At 45.6% G+C, this 18918-nt stretch overlaps 1 protein-coding gene across 5 annotated transcripts in view; it reads right to left on the reverse strand.

The window, feature by feature from the left end:
* numa1 (nuclear mitotic apparatus protein 1) overlaps positions 1-18918 on the reverse strand; it is a 94736-nt gene that overhangs the window by 31407 nt on the left and 44411 nt on the right. For 4 of the 5 annotated variants that reach the window (XM_068033023.1, XM_068033024.1, XM_068033025.1 and 1 more), the window contains 8 exons: positions 17050-17140; positions 16188-16302; positions 14268-14428; positions 11182-11296; positions 9870-9987; positions 8094-8234; positions 6433-6555; positions 2790-6077 (listed from right to left, as the gene is read on the reverse strand). In XM_068033023.1, coding sequence (XP_067889124.1) covers positions 2790-6077; positions 6433-6555; positions 8094-8234; positions 9870-9987; positions 11182-11296; positions 14268-14428; positions 16188-16302; positions 17050-17140 — 4152 coding nt within the window. The remainder of the gene's footprint in view (positions 1-2789; positions 6078-6432; positions 6556-8093; positions 8235-9869; positions 9988-11181; positions 11297-14267; positions 14429-16187; positions 16303-17049; positions 17141-18918) is intronic. The other variant, XM_068033027.1, reaches the window with a different exon arrangement.

The following is an 18918-nucleotide window of genomic DNA, read 5'->3' on the forward strand; positions in this document are numbered from 1 at the left end:
ATCAGCTCTCCCCTTTTTCGGGTATTATCCTTTGTTTTCTGTGACTAGGTCAGGGAACGGTCAGAGGAACCTAGTGGGTGTGCTTATCGATTCTAGTTAGCTTTGTTATTAACTGTATAACCCAGTTTGAGTTGCATGCTTTTGTCTAACCAAGTGTATAAGCCTTATTCTTACATTGTACAACAACGTGAATAAAGTAAATTGATAGTTAAAGAAAGGACTGAGTTTCCTCCTCTTTGTACTAAGCCATTAACCGTAACCAGTGGATTAGGTGGAGGGTGGCTCTCCTGTAACCCCGATATCCCAAACACCCAGCCTGAGCCTGAATTAAGAGGACTTAGTCCCACGTGACGACTAGGATTAAGTGGGTGAAGGGAATAAAGGGGCCAAGGGGGAGTTGACTCCGCGCCACAGTTTACAGAAGGTGCTGTCGAAGGAGCCTTGGTAAGTTGCTGCAGTGCATCTTGTAGTTGGTACACACTGCTGCCACTGTGCATCAGGGAGTGAATATTGAAGGTGGTGGATGCTAATCAAGTAGGTTGCTTTGTCCTGGATGGTGTCGAGCTTCTTGAGTGTTGTTGGAGCTGCACCCATCCGGGCAAGTGGAGAGTATTCCATCACATTCCTGACTTGTGCCTTGTAGATAGTGGACAGGCATTGGGGAGACAGGACGTCAGTTATTCACCACAAAATTCCCAGCCTCTGACCTGCTCTTGTAGCCACAGCATGTGAGTGGCTAGTCCAGTTCAGTTTCTGGTCAATGGTAACCCCCAAGATGTTGATAATGGGAATTCAGCGATGGTAATTCCATTGAATATCAAGGCGAGATGGTTAGATTCTCTCTTGTTTGAGATGGTCATTGCCTGGCACATGTGTGGGGCGGCACAGTGGTTAGCACCGCAGCCTCACAGCTCCAGGGACCCAGGTTCAATTCTGGGTACTGCCTGTGCGGAGTTTGCAAGTTCTCCCTGTGTCTGCGTGGGTTTCCTCCGGGTGCTCCGGTTTCCTCCCACATGCCAAAGACTTGCAGGTTGATAGGTTAATTGGCCATTATAAATTGCCCCTAGTATAGGTAGGTGGTAGGGAAATATATAGGTGGGGATGTGGTAGGAATATGGGATTAGTGTAGGATTAGTATAAATGGGTGGTTGATGGTCGGCACAGACTCGGTGGGCCGAAGGGCTTGTTTCAGTGCTGTATCTCTAAACTAAACTAAACTAAACATCAGCTCAAGCCTGGATATTGTCCAGGTCTTGCTGCATCTGGACACGGACTGCTTCAGTATCTGAGGAGTTGCAAATGGTGAACATTATGCAATCATTAGCAAACATCCCCACTTCTGACTTTATGATGGAGGGAATGGCATTAATAAAGCAGCTGAAGATGGTTGGGTCTAGGACACTACCCTGAGGAACTCATAAGTTCCTCATAAGAGACTGTTAGCTAAAGTTGAAACTCCTGGAATTGAAAGCAAATGTTTGACCTGGTTAGAAAATTGGCTGAAGGGCAGGGGACAGAGAGTAGGGACAATGGGGTAGGTGCTCTAATTGGCAGCATGTGACTTCTGGTGTCCCGCAAGGATCTGTGTTGGGGCTTTAACTATTCACCATATTTATTAATTTTCACTATATTTATTAATCACTTAAGACGATGGGATAAGGGATGATCTGATCAAAGGTTTCAAGATATTAAGGGGAACAGATAGGGTATACAGAGGAAAACGATTTTCATTGGTTGAGGAGTCTAGGACTAGGGGTATAGCTAGAAATTAGAGCCAGACCTTTCAGGAATGAAATTAAAAACACTTCTACACACAAAGCACAGTAAAGTTTGGAGTTCTCGTCCGTAAACGGCAATTGATGCTACATTAATTTTAAATTTTAAATCTGAGATTGATAGAGTTTTACTAACAAAAGGTATTAAGGGATAGAGGGCAAAGGCCTATGGAGTTAGGTCACAGATCAGCCATGATCTTACTGAATGGTGGAACAGGCTTGAGGGGCTGAAAGGCCTCCTCCGGTTCCTATGGGTGTGGACTGTTCTTGTTTGTTTTCTGCTTTTAGTGTCTGAGTGCTTATAAAAGAAATACTTGCGCAAGGCGATAAGTGACAGCAGTGGTATCAGTCATGTGTGATTAAGTGTAACTTTAGTGGATAGAGTAATAAACTTAGATAGGATGATCCAGTAAATACACAAAAATAGCAGTTAATAAAGCCTATTCTTCAAAGAGGTTAAGAAGAGTTAGATCAGGAAGTCCTGTTTAAAGGAAGTAGTTTTGGAGTAAACAAATACAACTGTTTACACGAACAGACTGTTTTCAAAGGATTTGTGATAGAAGCATCAAAAAGGTCTCATCCGTGACATGTCCTTTGATGTAGGCAAAATATGGTGTGTAAAGGAGCCTGGTTTTCAATACTTTTCAGAGGGCTTCAAAGATCGAGAACCGAAAAGCTGTTCTTTATATACAGTTAGGCTGATCACTGTGCTATATATCAAAGTTTGTTCAGCTTCCTACCCCATGAAGTGTCACGTGCTTACTTGAAGTGTGTTGTTGTGAACCAGAGGAGGAAGGAGGACTGCTAACAAGATGGACCATGGAGATGTAACAGTGAGGATAGTAAGAGACTTCAGGAGGACATAGATAGATGGGTGAAATGGGCAGAGACACGGCAGATGCAATTTAACACAGAAGTGTGAAGTGATGCATTTTGGAAAGGCAGCGAGTTTGACCCGAGTACAAAAATAAAAAGCTGAAGTGATTTTTTTTCAATGGAGAAGAATTAATTTACCTGCGCGTTCAGCTTTTGCTGCTCATCCTGAAACTTGCGCCTCTCGTCCAGGACCATGAGTTTTGCCTTCTCGTACTTGCTGGTCGCCTCTTCCGCTTTCTTCCTGCCGTCCTCTTCCCTTTCTCTGCCAGCAGCTTCCTGCTCAGCGTGGCGGGAGGTCAGGTGGCTCAGCTCCTTGGCATGGGCCTCCCGGGCCTTGGCCAGCTCTGCCTCTAGCTTCCCACGAGCCTTGTCGGACTCCGAGCTCAGCGAGGCTGCCAGTTGGCTGCTGTTCTGCTGGAGTCGCTGTATCTCTCGCTCCTGCTCCTGGCAGCGCTCCTTCAGGTGCAGCAGCTGCCCAGCCTCAGCCTTCAGCACTTCCAGTTGCCTCCCCTGCTGCTTGAGCTCTCCCTGATGCTGGGACTCGGCTGCCCGCATTGCAGCCTCGGCCTCTGTCAGCTTGCCACGCAGCTGGAGTAGCTCCTGTTCCATCTGGGCACATCGCTCTCTGTCCGCTTGTGCCTGGCGCTCCAGTGTCGACTCCACCAGCCTCCTAGCAGTCAGCTCCTCCTGGAGCCTCTCAGCTGCCAGCTTCTGGGCAGCAATCTCTTCTTTAAGGGACATGTTCTGCAGCTTCGTGGCTTCTGCGGCTAAATCTCTCTTTTGCACCTCAGAGACCTGCTCCATCCTCAAGGATTCCACAGTTTCCTGTAGCTTCCTGCTTGCATCTACCTCTGCAGCTACCTGTTCTCTCAGCTTCGCGTTTTCCTTCTGCTCTTCCACAGATTTCAGCTGCCAAGTTGGGATCTCCTGCTCAAGGGCATGAACCTTTTCCTTCTGCCTTGTGAGTTCCTCCAGGTGCAGGGCCACCTTTTCCTTCAAGGCCCTTTCCGCTGATTCCTTCTCCTTCAACGAATCACGGAGTGACGACAGCTCAGCCTGTAGGGCCGTCACATGCTCTCGACTGTGTGAGCCTCGTGCTGTTTTCTCAGTCTCCAACTGGGTGATGACGCCTTGCTGTTTATCACACTTCAGCTCTAGCTCAGCTACCTGCGACTGAAGAGCCTTGATATCACGCAGCCTTTCCTGGCAGAGGTCACGGGATGCAGAGAGTTCCTTTCCAGCGGAATCCACTTTCTGCTTGTGCTGTCGGACAGCCTCATCGCCCGCCGCCAGCTTAGACTCAAGCTCAAGCAGTTCCTCTTCTTTCTTGCTCAGGACTTCCGCATAACGCAGCATCTCCCTTTCCTGGCTGACTATCTTCTCCTTCATGCTTTTCATGGTTGACACCTCAGTTTGTAGCTCGTCGATCCTCACTTTCTGGAGCCTGCTTTGCTCCTGCCATTTCTCGGCTTCGACTCTCATCAGTTTCTCCTTGGCCTCCATTTCCTTACTGGCAGCGAGAGCATTGGAAACCTCGTGCTGCAATGCCACAAGGCGCTCCTGTTGCTTGCTGACAGATTGCTTCATCCTCGCCTCCACCTCAAGCTTGCTCGCCCTCTCAGCTTCCAGGTCCACCTTGGCCGTATCTTTCTCTTCCAACAGTTTGTGCCGCTCTGTCTCCATTTTGGCCAGGCGCTCAGACTGGGCTTTCCTAAGCTCCTCCATCTGACTGTTCAGTGACCTGACCTCTACGCACAATTCCTTCCTTTGTGCCTCCTCCTCTCTTGCTGTCTGCTGTGCTTTGGAAAGATTGGCTTCCAGCCCCGAGATTCGGTCCTGCTGTTCACTGCCGGTTTGGTTCACTAGCTTCTCCAGTCGAGTCGCCTTTGCTCTCGCGTCGGAGAGCTCCTTTTGGATCTGGTCTCGTTCGTTGAAGTTTCTTCTGGCCTCCTCCTCCACCTGTGATAGGCGCTGAGATGCTTCCTTCTGAGCGGCCTCAAACTTCTCCTGCCAGCTCACCGCTTCAGCCCGGACCTTTTCCTCCATTGCCTCTTTTTCCTTAATTCTTGAGAGAGCATCGCAAAGATCCTTCTGTAGTTCTGTGGCTTTCCTCTGTTCCTCATCATTCAACTGACTTATCTGGATCTCGAGCCCATTATTCTTGGCCCTTTCTTCCAACAGCTCAGCCTGAGCCTTTTCCTGCTCCTCCTTCAAGCCCAAGATGGTCTTGTCTATCTGAATCTGATTTTGTTGAACAGCCTCAAACTTTTCTTTCCAAGATGCAACACCTCCACGGAGCCTCTTTTCTTCCTTTTCCTTCTCTTCCACCACCCTCAGGGCATCTGAAAGCTCACGCTGCAGCTTGGCAGATCTTTCCATTTGCTCATCCATCAACTGCTTCATTTGACCTCCAGCTACCTCTTGGCGCTTCAGTTCTTCTGATAACTGGGCTCTAGCTTGATTACGTTCCTCTGTCAGTCCCTTCACTTCCTGTACCAGCTGGGAAAGGCGCTCTGCATCCAGGGCACGACTCTCTTCCCATTGTTTCCTCTCATTTTCCAGCCCTTCGACAGTCTCCTTCAGGGAAGTGAGCTGCTCCAGGAGGGTCTCATTATTCTGAAGGCTGGCATCAAGATCTGCCAATTTGTTCCTGTGCTCTTCCAGCTTTGCTTTAAAAGCTGCAACTTCTTCAGAATGGCTCCGCTTGTGGGCTTCACAAGCTGACTGGAGGCTCTGGTTGTTGGAAGTCACCGCCGCAATCTCAGCACCCAATTCTTGCACCTTCTGTGCCAACTTATCCCTCTCTTCCTTTAGGTCTTCGATGGCCAACTGATTACCTTCCAAAGCCTGAATCTGTTTAGTGAGCATCTCCAGTTCAGCCGCCTTCTCAGCCTTCAACTTCTCATAGTGTGTGACAACAGAAGCCTTCTCATTGCAAATCCTCTCAGACTCCTCCTTCAGTGCAGCCACTTGCTGCAATGCACTATCGCGCTCGGCTCCCATTTCTCTCTCAACTCTGTGCATCGCTTCTTCTTTCGTCCTCAGGGCTTCGTCAAGGGTCTCCAGTTTTGAGCCGAGGTCAATAAGAGTTTGCTGGGCTGCCTTCTCTTTGCTTCGCGAGTCGTCAGCCAGCTGGCGCCTCAGTTTCTTTTCCTCCTCCAGCTCCAAGTCCTTTTGCATCAAGGAGTTGTTCAGCTTCATGATCTCCACGTTCAAGGCATCCAACTGCCCAGTCAGCCTTTCCTCCTGAACCCGTGCAGCTTGCTCGAGCAGATCCTTCTGATTAATCAGCTCGTCGACAGACTGTTGGAGTCTGCTGATAGTCTCGGTGAGCTGGCTTTTCTCCTCTTTGTGAAGCACGCTCTCTTGCTCCAGTTCTGCAGCTTTGGCCGTCAGCTGTGACACTTCCATTTTGAGAGCTTCCAACTGCAACAACAACAGAAGATTGGGAGAGGGAATAAATCAGATGCGGCAAAGCTTTAATTAACTGTATTCCCTCAAATATAGAAGATTTAGTGGTGATCTAATTAAGCTGTTTAAGATATTTAGAGGAACTGACAGGGTAGATGGAGAGCAACCATTTCCTCTGGTAGGGGTACTCCAGCACAAGGAACCTTAAAATTAGAACCAGGTAATTCAGGGTGATATCAGGAAACACTTCTTCACACAAAGGATAGCTAAAATCTGGAACTCTCTCTCCAAAAACCTGTTGAAGCTGTATTTCGGTACAAGGCTTTCCAAGCAGCACAATTTCTCGGGTTTCCTGTTTTAAATGACCTACCTGGAGAATATCACCCATGACCTCTCCTTTCATCTCACTAGAATTTTCTCCAGCCACCTTCAGCTGATCCTCCATCAAGGATACTTTTCCTTCCAGGATTTGTATTTTTTCTTCCAACAATTTCTGTCACACACCAAAAAAAAAAAAACACCAACATACTTAAAAACTCAAAATTAGCACCGAGAAATGTGTCAACCAAGAACCGTGCACCTCAAAAATCCGAAGGGAAAATTTACGATTGAAGTCAGAAATTTTTTTTAATAATCATGCATTTAAATAGCATCTTTCACATCCACGGCATGTTTCATTGGAACGGAAATAGGCCATTCAGCCCCTCAAGACATTCAACAACAACCTGTATTTATACCGCACCTCTAATATATTAAAATGTCCCAAGACACTACAGAGGAGCATTATCAAAACACCAAGCCACATAAGGAGCTATTAGGAGAGATGACCAACAGCTTGGTCAGAGAGACAAGTTTTAAGGCATGCCTTAGGAGGAGGAAACAGAAGTAGAAATGTTTACTGAGGGAATTCCAAGCTTAGGGCTTTGGCAGCTGAAAACACAGCCACCAATGGTGCAGCGATTAAAATTGGGGATGTTCAAGGGGCCAGAATTGGAGAACAGAGATCTCAGAGGGTTGTAGGTTGCAGGATATTACAGAGAGAGAGAGACTGTGGTTTACCTGTACCTCAACTCCAATTTCAACTTGCTTCACAGACAACAAAGCACTTTTGAAGAATTGTAGGCACTGTCATTTATGTAGGTAAATTTGTCCAGCCAATTTGTGGATAGTAAGAGCCCAGAAATAGGCAGCGAGGTGAATAGCCATGTAATCCGTTTCTTGTGGTCGTGGCTGAGGGTAGAATGTGGGCGATCAGGAGAACTCTCCTGCTGTTCTTCAAGTAGCACGAGGGCATCTCCCACATCCACCTGAACAGGCAGATGCAAATTTAATGTCTAAAAATTTAAATTCACCTCCTTGAAATTTGTTCTGGGGCAGGGCAGTGGGATGTGGCAAGGCTGCAAGCCAAAACAGTGTGGACTGTAGACCAGTATTGTAGGACTAATTGATTCCCTTCCTGAAGGACAACAGTATATCAGTTGGTTTCTCTTTTGGTGAGAGTGTGAGGGAGCAAGAAAGAACTCCATATCCCTCACTCAACAAAAATCTACTGATCTCAGTCTCAAATGCTCCAACTGACCTCCGGCTTCCACAGCATTATGGTAGTGGTGGGTGGGAGGAGGGAGGTGGTCAGGTGGTGGGGGTGGGGGTAGTGCTCCAGATTACCACAACCCTTTGTGTGAAGAAGTGCTTCCTGACATCATCCCTGAATAGCCCGGTTCTAATTTTAAGGTTATGCCCCTTGTTCTGGACTCCCTCCACCAGATTTCTCTATATATCCTATCAAATCCTTTTACCATTTTAATCTCAATCAGATCACCCCTCACTCTTCTAAAGGGAACACAAGCCTTGTTTATGCAATCTGTTGTCATAAAACCTCTAAGCCCTGGTATTATCATACACTGAAAGTCTATTTACAATATATTCCATTTAATTGTACATGGATAAAAACTGTTTGTGTGTCTTTTCCTCCTCCTCTTAGCCAAGACTGTTCAGCGTATAAGTTTACACTCTCTCACAAGCACTTCTTACCTTTTCTGAAAGCGTCACGTGGAGGTCACTCTCCAGCTGTTTCTGCTTTCCTTCCCAAAGTGGCACAGCCGCCTCATGCTCATCCGCCAGCTCGTTAAGCGCCTTCTGGGACTGGGCCAGACGACTGCCCAAGTCACGGACCTATGGCACAAGACGGACACAGAGGAGTCTCACTACAGTCCCAAAGCATCTGCTGACTCATGTGGGGAGGGGGGGAGCTAGGTAGTTAACTGGGAGGGGCAACAGAAATTTCAACCCTTTAACAAACGACTGCCCATTGACCTCCCCAGCTGGATAGATTGCTGAGGTCAGCAAGTATCGACAGGTGATGACAAGTTGGTCAGATAAACAACTGACCCACGACTTTTAGAAGTGACCTGGAGGATTACGACAGTCAATGAGAAAGGCTACACTTGGTTACCAGTGTGACACTGGTTTAGTCAGTGAACTAAAAGCTTGTAGTCATTAGAATGACACATCCTGTGCCTTCAAATTTTAAATTCCATAGAGATCAAAGACCTCCCCGCCAGTACAGTGAAAGATCAATGTAAAATTACTGACTTAATTGTGAGCACTGACTTGAATAGCAAACTGATTATCCCTAATCACCACAAAGAAAATCTCATCAACTACTGAATCAATCAATCGAGCTTTGCCTGCAAAGGCAGGTAGCTGGCATTGAAAGAGAAAAGTGGTTTATTGCATCTCTTGAATGGCATCTTCACAATGCAACACTTCTTGAAGTGCAGTCACTAACATTCGGCAGACACCAGAGTTAATCTGCAACAAAGTCCCACAAACAGCAAATTAGGTGAACGACAAACTCGCCTACTTTTGACAACACTCTCTCAGAACTGCACTACAGCATCAGCCTGAATTATACACTCAAGTTTCTCAAACCCACAACCCTTTCAACCAGAGGACAAGAATGCTACCAACTGAGCCAAGCTGACATGAATCAAACTCCTGAGAAATAGTTATGCTATACATCAGGCCACAAGACAGTTCTGTAGAAATTACAGCAAGGAAACAGGCTATTTGGCCCAAACAGCTTAGTCTGTGCTTATTTTGCACACGAACAAACAGTCCTAGTCACATTTACCCACCTTGTTCCTACATCGCTTCATCCACTTTCCCGTCAATCTAAGCTTAAATGTTGACATTGTTTCTACCTTAAACTCTAACTTGGAAGTGAACCCCACAACCTCACAACTCTGTGTGCAGCAGTTTCTCCTGCCCTCGGTTTGCAATCTCATATATAATCCTGAATCTATGCTACCTCATTCTTGACCCCTCTACTATCGGAATCAAAATGTGGAACTCCGTCAATCAAGAATACCAACCCTAGCACCTCCCATTACAACAGCCAGCTGCCTGTTGAAACCATTTCAGCGTTCCGACCTCAATCACCATGCCATCGGGTCCAGGTGATCACCACCTCCATCTGAAACCTGATCACATGCACTCCTGTCCTACAAGAGGGGTGGATTTGAAAGTGCTGTTCCACGTTTACTGTCTTGACCCAATCTAGGATCCATTAACTGCACATTCATGTAGTTTCCTACATTACAGCACTTCAAAAGTGCTTCATTGGGTATAAAGCGCTTTGAGACATTGTTTGTGAAAGGTACTATGTAAAGGCACTATAATTTTATCTCGTACTGTCCCTAAGGCACGAGCCTTAATAGTGCATGGCAGCAGGTTATTTGACCACGGAGGCTTCACTCCTGCAAGGATCAGTAAACAGCGGCAGTAACAGGTTTTACTGAGGATTACCTTGTACGAAAGATCTCCGTTTTCCTCTTCGAGTTTATCAATTTTTCGCTCCATTTGGTTTTTCTCCGTCTTCAGATCCTGACACTGTTTCTGAGCATCACGCAGTCTGTTCAACAAACTGGGGAGAGGGGACGGTGTGCAGAGGTTAGAGCACGCAGTGAAACACAACACATGCCAGTCAAACTCTACAGTGAAACCAGCATTAAAAAAAACTCCTTCAAACAGCCCTACAGATAGCTGCAGGTGGAAGACTTGCAGCTTTTTTTGATTGCAGGAACCAAAAAAGTGAATAAATTCATCAAACGTTGGCTGAGTGGGAGAAAGTTCATGCCCCAAAGCCCCAGATAGGACGTACAGCATCACAGCTGTGCCACCGGGTGGCAGTGCAGAGCAAAGGTCACATTTCCCGAAAGGAACCCTCCTCGCTCCCAGATCATCAGTGGTATAGACCCCAGGGTATAAAGTGGACATGTGGACCAAAGATACCTCAAGCCAAAGCTCTGGGTTTTTAAAGCTTGATGGGGTGAAGAAGGGAACCTACTCAGACAGCAACAGCAGAGAGCTTGCTCCCTCTGGACAAAAAAGTAGCGATGGTGGTTTAATTTTTTTTTAAAAGCACTGAATCCTATTCCAGAGGGATAGAATTGAAAAGATGAGAATTTATGGTAAACTTGTTAGCACCTTGGCTAGACCACACTTGGAATACTGTGCACAGTTCTGGTCTCCATACTGTAATAAGAACATATAGGCACTGGAGAAGGTGCAAAAGCTATCTACGAGAATGATACCAGAAATGAGAGGTTTATACCGATCAGGAAAGGTTGAACAGGCAGGAGCTCTTTTCACTAGGAAAGAGAAGACTGAGGGTGATCTGACAGACGTCTTTAAGATTATGATAGGGTAGACGTAGAGATGTTTCCACTCATGCAGCAGACCAAAACTAAGAGACCAGAAATATAAAATAGTCACTAATAAATCCAATAGGGAGTTCAGGAGAAACTTTTTTTTAAACCCAGAAAGTGGCTAGAACATGGCACTCATGGAGTGGTTGAGGCGAATAGTATAGATGCATTCACGGGGAAGCAAAATAAGCACACGAGGGACAAAAGAATAGAAGGATATGTGATAGGGTGAGAAGGAGGAGGCTTATGTGCAGCATAAGCATCGACGTGGCCCTCTTGGGACAAATGTCCTGTTTCTGTGCTGTAAATACTTGGTAACTTGACTACCCACTCTGTTCAGCATATCAGGACCCCTCGAACTGTACTGTATGTTTCTGCCCTCAGTTCAGATTATGGGACTACAGTGATACCTTTCATATTTGTCCCTCAGATTGCCAAGTTCGTCAGGCTGCTCCTCACTGGCCTGTCTCTCAGTCAGCTTCACGAGACGCTCGACCTTCTGCTGCATGATGGCGATCTGTGTTTCTAGTGAAAGGAAATGGGGAGATCATGAGATAGCATTAGGATGCGTCTTCCTCGCTTGCTTCCGATTTGCTCTGCTGATGTTGGCATTAGTCACCAAGCTTCCATGTGCACTGACCACCCTCATCCAAGGGATCAGCGAGGTCAGGAAAGAAAAATGTCTCATGCGAAAGACAGCAGCTCCAACAGTGTAGCGCATCCCCGGGACCACCCCTCTCACAGTACAGAACTCCCTCAGTACAACACTGGGAGTGTCAGCCTGGATTACGTGTTCGAGTGGGACATAAACCCACAACCTCCTGACTTAGAGGCAGCAGTGCTGTTCACTGAGCCATGGCTGACCCAGGTCAGCAGAGAATTTTACAGCGAAAAGCATCCCAACCAAACCTGAGCCAACCTCACTTGCAACCATCCCAGTAACGGGGGGGGGGGGGGGGGGGGGGGAGTCACAGATGTGCTTGCCAGGAGACGGTCAGTACATAAGTCACATCAATTTATTTTCTTCTCCTTGCCCCTGACCTAGGGATACCAAGGCCAATGCAATTGGCATCTGAACCGTTGCCCTAATTACAATTAGCTGATGCAAGAGATAGACTGGAAATCAGATTGAAGAACCTTCAGTACTGATAGGGATCATTAACTGCTGGCTGAGCCAAAGCATCACTCCAAGAAGAGCTGGTATCCTGGCCAACATATCTCCTTCAATCCACAGCAAAAACAGACCAACTTGGTTAGTCATTTCATTTGCTATCTGTGCACATACTGGCTCCGTATTTACCCAATTAACTCACTGCAAGCAAAGAATTCTGGGACACCCCAAGAGCTGAGAAGAGATCCTATATTAATGCAAGTTCCTTCTTAACCTGTGGATTACAAGTTGTTCAATTGACACTCTTGTCAATCAATTCAGCAGAACTCATCAACAGCCTGGTCTTTAGCTGCCAATACTTTACAACTAGTTATTAGCATAATTCGTTTTGGAGAAGAGCAAGAACATGGACACTTTGGTAACACATGGATTCAGTCAGACAAGAGCAGCAACATCACAGGAACACCTTCACCTGAAAGTTCCCTTCGAAGTCACACACCAGCCTGACTTGGACAGACATCGTCATTCCTTCAGCAATAAAATTCTGGAATTCGCTACTCAACCGGTTTACTAATGTCCTTTAGAGAAGGAAACCAGCCATCCTTACCCAGTCTGGGCCTATATGCGAGTCCAGTCCCACGCCAATGTGGCTGACTCTTAACTACCCTGTGAATTGGCCTAGCCAGTCCACTCAGTTGTATCAAACTACTACAAATATTGCAGTGGTTCAAAGTAGCAACCCACCATCGACTTCTCATATTCCAAAAATGCGAAAATACAAATTAGGAGAAGTAGGCCATTCAGCCCCTCGAGCTTGTTCCGCCATTCAATAAGATCATGGCTGATCTGTTTGTGTTTCGACTTCCACACTCCCATCCACCCGATAACCTTTGATTCCCCTGCCGAACAAGAATCTATCCACCTCCGCCTTAAAAATATTCAATGACCCCGCCTCCACCACCTTCTGAGGCAGAGAGTTCCAAAGTCGCACAACCCTCAGAGAAAAAGTTTCTCCTCGTCTCTGTTCTAAAAGGGCGACCCTGAAATTTTAAAACAGTGCCCCCTAGTTCTGGACTCACTCACAACAGGAAACATCCTCTCCCCATCCACCTTGTCAAGACCATTCATGATCTTATAAACTTCAATCAAATCTCCCCTCACTCTTCTTAACCCCAGTGAAAACAAGCCCGGTCTGTCCAACCTTTCCTCATAAGACAACCTGCTCATTCCAGGTATCAATCCAGTAAACCTCCTCTGAACCGCCTCCATCGCATTTACATCCTTCCTTAAATAAGGAGACCAAAACTGCACACAGTATTCGAGATGTGGTCTTACCAATGCCCTGTATAACTGAAGCATAAGATCCTTACTTTTATATTAAATTCCTCTTGTAATAAAGAATAGCATTCCATTAGCCTTCTTTATTACTTGCTATATCTGCATACTAACTTTTTATGACTCATGCACTATAACACCTAGATCCCTTTGCGCTTCGGAATTCTGCAGTTGTTCTCCGTTTAAGTAATACTCTGCGTTTTTTATTCTTCCTGCCAAAGTGAACAACTTCACATTTTCCCACATTATATTCCATCTGCCAGATTTTTGCCCACTCACTCAATCAATCTATCTATACCAGTCCGCAACCTCCTTATGTCCTCTTCACAACTTACTTACCTACCTATCTTTGTTTCGTCTGCAAATTTCACTACCATGCCATCGCTCCCCTCATCTAAGTCATTGATATAAATTGTAAAAAGTTGAGGCCCTGGCACAGACCACTGTGGGACTCCACTCGTCACATCCTGCCAATCAGAAATGGACCCGTTTATGCATGCTCTCTGTTTTCTGCCAGCCAGTCAATCTTCTATCCATGCTAATATGTTACCCCCTTACATCATGAGCTCCTACTTTGCGCAATAACCTTTTATGTGGCACCTTGTCAAATGCCCTCTGGAAATCCATGTACAGTACGTCAACAGGCTCCCCTTCATCCACAGAACATGTCACTCCTTCAAAGAACTCCAACAAATTGGTTAAACATGATTTCCCTTTCACAAAACCATGCTGACTATTCCTGAATAAGAATATAAAAATTAATGCAATGAGTTCAATGACAGGGTTGTTTATTGAGACATCAGTCTGACTGCCATCCCTGCTAGTGGACACAACATCTGTGCCAACCATCGTTAATACACTATGGTTACAGTATGCACCATCTACAGGACGTACTGCAGCACCTCCCAATCCTGTGACCTCCAACACTGAGGAGGATAAGAACAGCAAAGTCTTGGCAATACCATCACCTCAAAATTCCTTACACACATCCTATAACCAAGTTACATATAAGGAAACGCATGGGCGTGTGCATGGTTTCTTGTCTGTTACCTTTCTCAGTAATCAGCTTGCGGGCCTCAGTCAGCTCGATCTCCAAATCATCACGAAGCATTCGTGAGTCCGCGAGCTGTTTCTTCATCCGCCGCATCTGGACTAATGGGGTTTGCATGAAGTCCCGCATTGGTGATGTAGGAGAGGTACATGGTACGTAACTGCAAAAAGGCAAGGATCAAGATAAAAGCCACCAAACTCTTGTGGGCCTTCTCTTTAGTCTTTCATCTAATTAACCCTGCTCATTCAGGACCAGTGCATGTTAAGACAGGAATAACTCTCAAAACCATACACTGTCTCCAGCGCTCATAGCTGACAAGTTTCTGTGAAAGCAACAGTGAGCTATCACTATATATGATGGGCAGTATAACACGTTAATACAATTTCAAATATGATTTCAGTTCCAGTTAGTTGGTCATGTGTGACTGCTGGGCACGATTTGTACTGTGACAACAGATGAAACATCAATAAGAACAATGAGGAAATGCAATAAAAATAGCAGAGAATGATAGCAGGGCTGAAAGGGTTAAATTACAAAAACAGATTGCACAGACTAGCCTTATATTACCACATGAATGGAAGATTAAGAGGTGAATTATTTTTTATTTATTCATTTATGGGATGTGGGCATCGCAGACCAGACCAGCATTTATTGCCCATCCCTAATTGCCCTTGAACTGAATGGCTTGCTGGGCCATTTCAAGGGCATGTAAGAGTCAACCACAATCATGATATTTAAGACAAATTAATGGTCAATAGGGTAGAAAGAGAGAAACTATTTCCTCTGGTGATGACGGTAGGAGGTGGGGTGGGTGCGGGGAGAGTCCAGAACAAGGGGAGAAAATCTTAAGATTAGAACTAGGCTGTTCAGAGGTGATGTCAGGAAGCACTTCTTCACACAAGGGCAGTGGGAATCAGGAACTCTCTCCCCCAAAAAGCTGTAGATGCAATTGAAAACTTCAAAACTGAGATTGATTTTTTTTGTTAGGCAAGGGAAAGAGACTTGGAATCAATGTGGGTTTATAAAGTTAGGATAAGGATCAGCCATGATCTAGCTGAATGGTCTCCTGCCGTTCCCACGTACCAGAGGTCTCTATCTATTGAACAGTTTTAAAAATCTGGACCATTTATTACAGTCAATTGATGATAGGCACAAATTCAATGGGATGGTAGAGTTCTCTCTCTGCTTTGGTCAGTCTTTAAATGGGGAAAAACCTCCTGCAACCTGAAGGTTTTGATGAAGGATTCTCATCCGAAAATATGAAAATGAAGGCTATTACATTCAGTACACCTTAGAGTTACTTACCCGAAATAAAATACTTTCCCTCTCCACAGACACTACCTGACCTGCTGAGTTTTTCTGTTTTTTGGGGAGTCTAGGACTAGGGGGTATAATCTAAAAATTAGAGCCAGACCTTTCAGGAGTGAAATTAGGCAACACTTCTACACACAAAGTGTGGTAGAAGTTTGGAGTTCCCTTCCACAAAAGGCTAGATGCTAGATCGACTGTTATTTAAAATCAGAGATTGATTCATTGTTGTTAACCAAAAGTATTAAAGGATATAAACGCAAAATACTGCGGATGCTGGAAATCTGAAATTAAAACAGAAAATGCTGGAAATACTCATCAGGTCAGGGAGCATCTTTAGAGAGAGAAGCAGAGTTAACATTTCAGGCTGTAACCATTCGTCAGAACTGGAATTAAGGGATATGGGGCAGAAAAGTTAGGCTGCAAATCAGCCATGATCTCACTGAATGGGGAACAGACTTGAGGTTCCTAATGTAACTGGAAACTTTGAAATTGACATTAAACAAGATGGTTTTCGCTTTAAGTACGTTATCAAGACTGTGTGTTTTAAATGGTGGCAATTGTACACTAAAGTGAGAGTCAGGACACCAGAATCATGTCAGGGTACTAACCTGTACACACTTGATGCCAGGAATTTTGTTTTTTGTCCTCCAGTTTTCCCGCAGAATGTTGGCGAGTTAGTCTCATCTGAACTGGCGCTGAATAAGCGGGCTACTGGAGATGAGGCTAGAAAGGAATAAAGATAAAAAGGAAACATTAAACAGCGTGATGGGGGCCAAGCTGCTGAGGTCTCTAAGATTGCACAGACTGTGTTTGTATTCCCTCAAATGTAGAAGATTAATGGGGTGATCGGTGGTGTTTAAGACATTTGAAGGAATTGATAGCGTAGATAGAGAGAAATGAAGAGGGAATGCAGAACAAAAGGGCATAACCTTAAAATTTAGAGCTAGGCCGTTCAGTTATGATGTCACAAAGCACTTCTCCACAAAAAAGGGTAGTGGAAATCTGGAACTCTCTCCCCACTCACCCCCAAAAAAGCTGTTGAGGCTTGGGGGAGGGAGGTCAACTGAAAATTTCAAAACTGAGATTGATAGATTTTTGTTGGGTAAGGGTGTTAAGGGTTATGGAACTAAAGTGAATAAATGTAGTTAAGATATAGATCAGCTGAACAGCCTATGTTCCTAAAAACAAAACAGATTATTTTGTAACCCTATCAATGGGCTTGGAGCATGTCTGGTTCTCCCAGGGGCTGGGACATGTGATCAGAATAATTTTTGATAGAAGATTCCTGAATTGTCTTTCCCCCATCTCCCAGGACGCTGCTGGGGGCGGGGGGGGGCAGATGGCCTTTTCCCAGAGCCCAATGCACAGACAAGTCTGAAAATGATTCGCAAATGGCAACTCTCTCACATTCATTTACTGTTGGGGCAAATTTATTCCCTCCCAAATAAACTTTTTAAAAATACAAGTTACCTCGACTCCGCAAGAACGTGGCCAAGTTATTGTCCAGATAAATTCCTTCTTCATTGTCGAGGACATACCGAAGCATGCCCACAAGCTCACCCTGTGAAGCGAGTTAATTTCAAACTTTAAAGATCAATAAATAGAAACAAATATGCTACAAATCTGGGGCTAGATTTTCCCAGAAAACTTGGCCCAGGATAAAACTTTCAGGAAGCGGAGAGGGATCAGAATTTGAGAACAAGCCCAATAAAAATAATACATGACTTTCATAGAATCATAGAATGTTTACAGCACAGGAAGAGGCCACTTGGCCCATTTGATGTTGCGTGTTTTGTAATGAACATTTAGAATGGTGATGTTTCAGCAATGGGAGGATATTTGATATGTGAACATTTCCTGGATTTACAGCACATTATTTACCCCCACCCGAATATTCCTTTCAATGGCACTGCCCCACCCTCGCTAGGCTCTGGTGCCACAGATGTCAGCCACTCTACAGCACCTCGATCATCAGCAGTGCCAAGCTTTTGACTGCAGCACACCACCAACCTCCAAGCCACGACAGACATCCAGAGACCGTGCTTCCAACACGGGATGGTGACCAGAAACGGGAGGTGTGGACAACTGTCCTCTGGTGTCAGCTGTGGCTCAGGGGGTAGCACTCTCGCCTCTGAGTCAGAAGGTTGTGAGTTCCAGTTCTACCCCAGAGAATTGAGCACATATTCTAGGCTGACTTTCCTAGTACTTTACTGTCGGAAGTGCCGTCTTTCGGATGAGACATTAAACCGAGGCCCCGTCTGCCCTCTTGGGTGGGCATAAAAGATCCCACATCACTATTTCAAAGCAGAACAGGGAGTTCTTCCTGGTTCCCTGGGCAATCTGAGGGTCTGAAAGGTGATACAGAAATGCAAGTCTTTCTTTTCCAGCTGCCTTGATGTCAAACTGCACCTCAGTACTCAGGAACTGAAGGAAAATGGGATTCTCATCCACAAATTCATTGTCCTCAAATGGAACAGGATTACAAATAATCAATACCTTTCCCTCCATCATTAGTCATAAATAGATCCGTACACTGAGGATTCCAGTGATCCAGTAATCTGCTCCGATGATAACTCCTCCAATGACCTGTTTCTGTGCTGTAAAACGCTAACACTTGTAATAACAAAGCAGCCCATGCCATTCTACATTACGGTCTAGATAACCTCCAGGTTTGGGCTGACAAGTGGAAGAAAACATTTGCATCACAAAAGAGTCAAATGGAGGTCATCTCAAGCGAGAAGGTCCGGACATCTCCCTTGAACTTCAACAGCAGCATCATCAACAACTTATTGTAGAATAGTACAGCAAGCCATTCGGCCCATCAAGTCTGTACCGGCGCTCTCGAAGAGCAATCCAATGTCCCACTACCCGACTCTTTCCCCATATCCCTGCATTTTTTTCTCCTTCAAGTATTTATCCTTCTCCTTCAAGCTCCCCAACATCAACAGCTGGGGGATCACCACTGACCACAAGGATGACTGGACCAGGCATATTAGCAGGGTAGACTCTGGGTGCTCTGTGGCCAGTGGCTAATCCTGACCCCTCAAAGCTATCCAACATCTACAAGACTCAAGTCCCGAGTGTGATGGACTACCTGCCAGATTGGGGGCCGCTCCAACAACACTCAAGTGCGAGATCATTCAGCACAAGAAATTAGCTTGGTTGGCGCCCCATCACCTGGCCCAATATTCACATCCCTTTCATCACCGGCTGTGACTGCAGCAACTCACCAAGGTCGCTTCGACAGCACATCTCTCCCGTGATCTCCACCACCAATGTCATAGGAACCCCACCATTCTCAATCACACTCCATTCGACTAGTCAACATCCCATGACCTT

Source organism: Heterodontus francisci, chromosome 6, assembly GCF_036365525.1.
Source record: "Heterodontus francisci isolate sHetFra1 chromosome 6, sHetFra1.hap1, whole genome shotgun sequence".
Taxonomy (NCBI): domain Eukaryota; kingdom Metazoa; phylum Chordata; class Chondrichthyes; order Heterodontiformes; family Heterodontidae; genus Heterodontus; species Heterodontus francisci.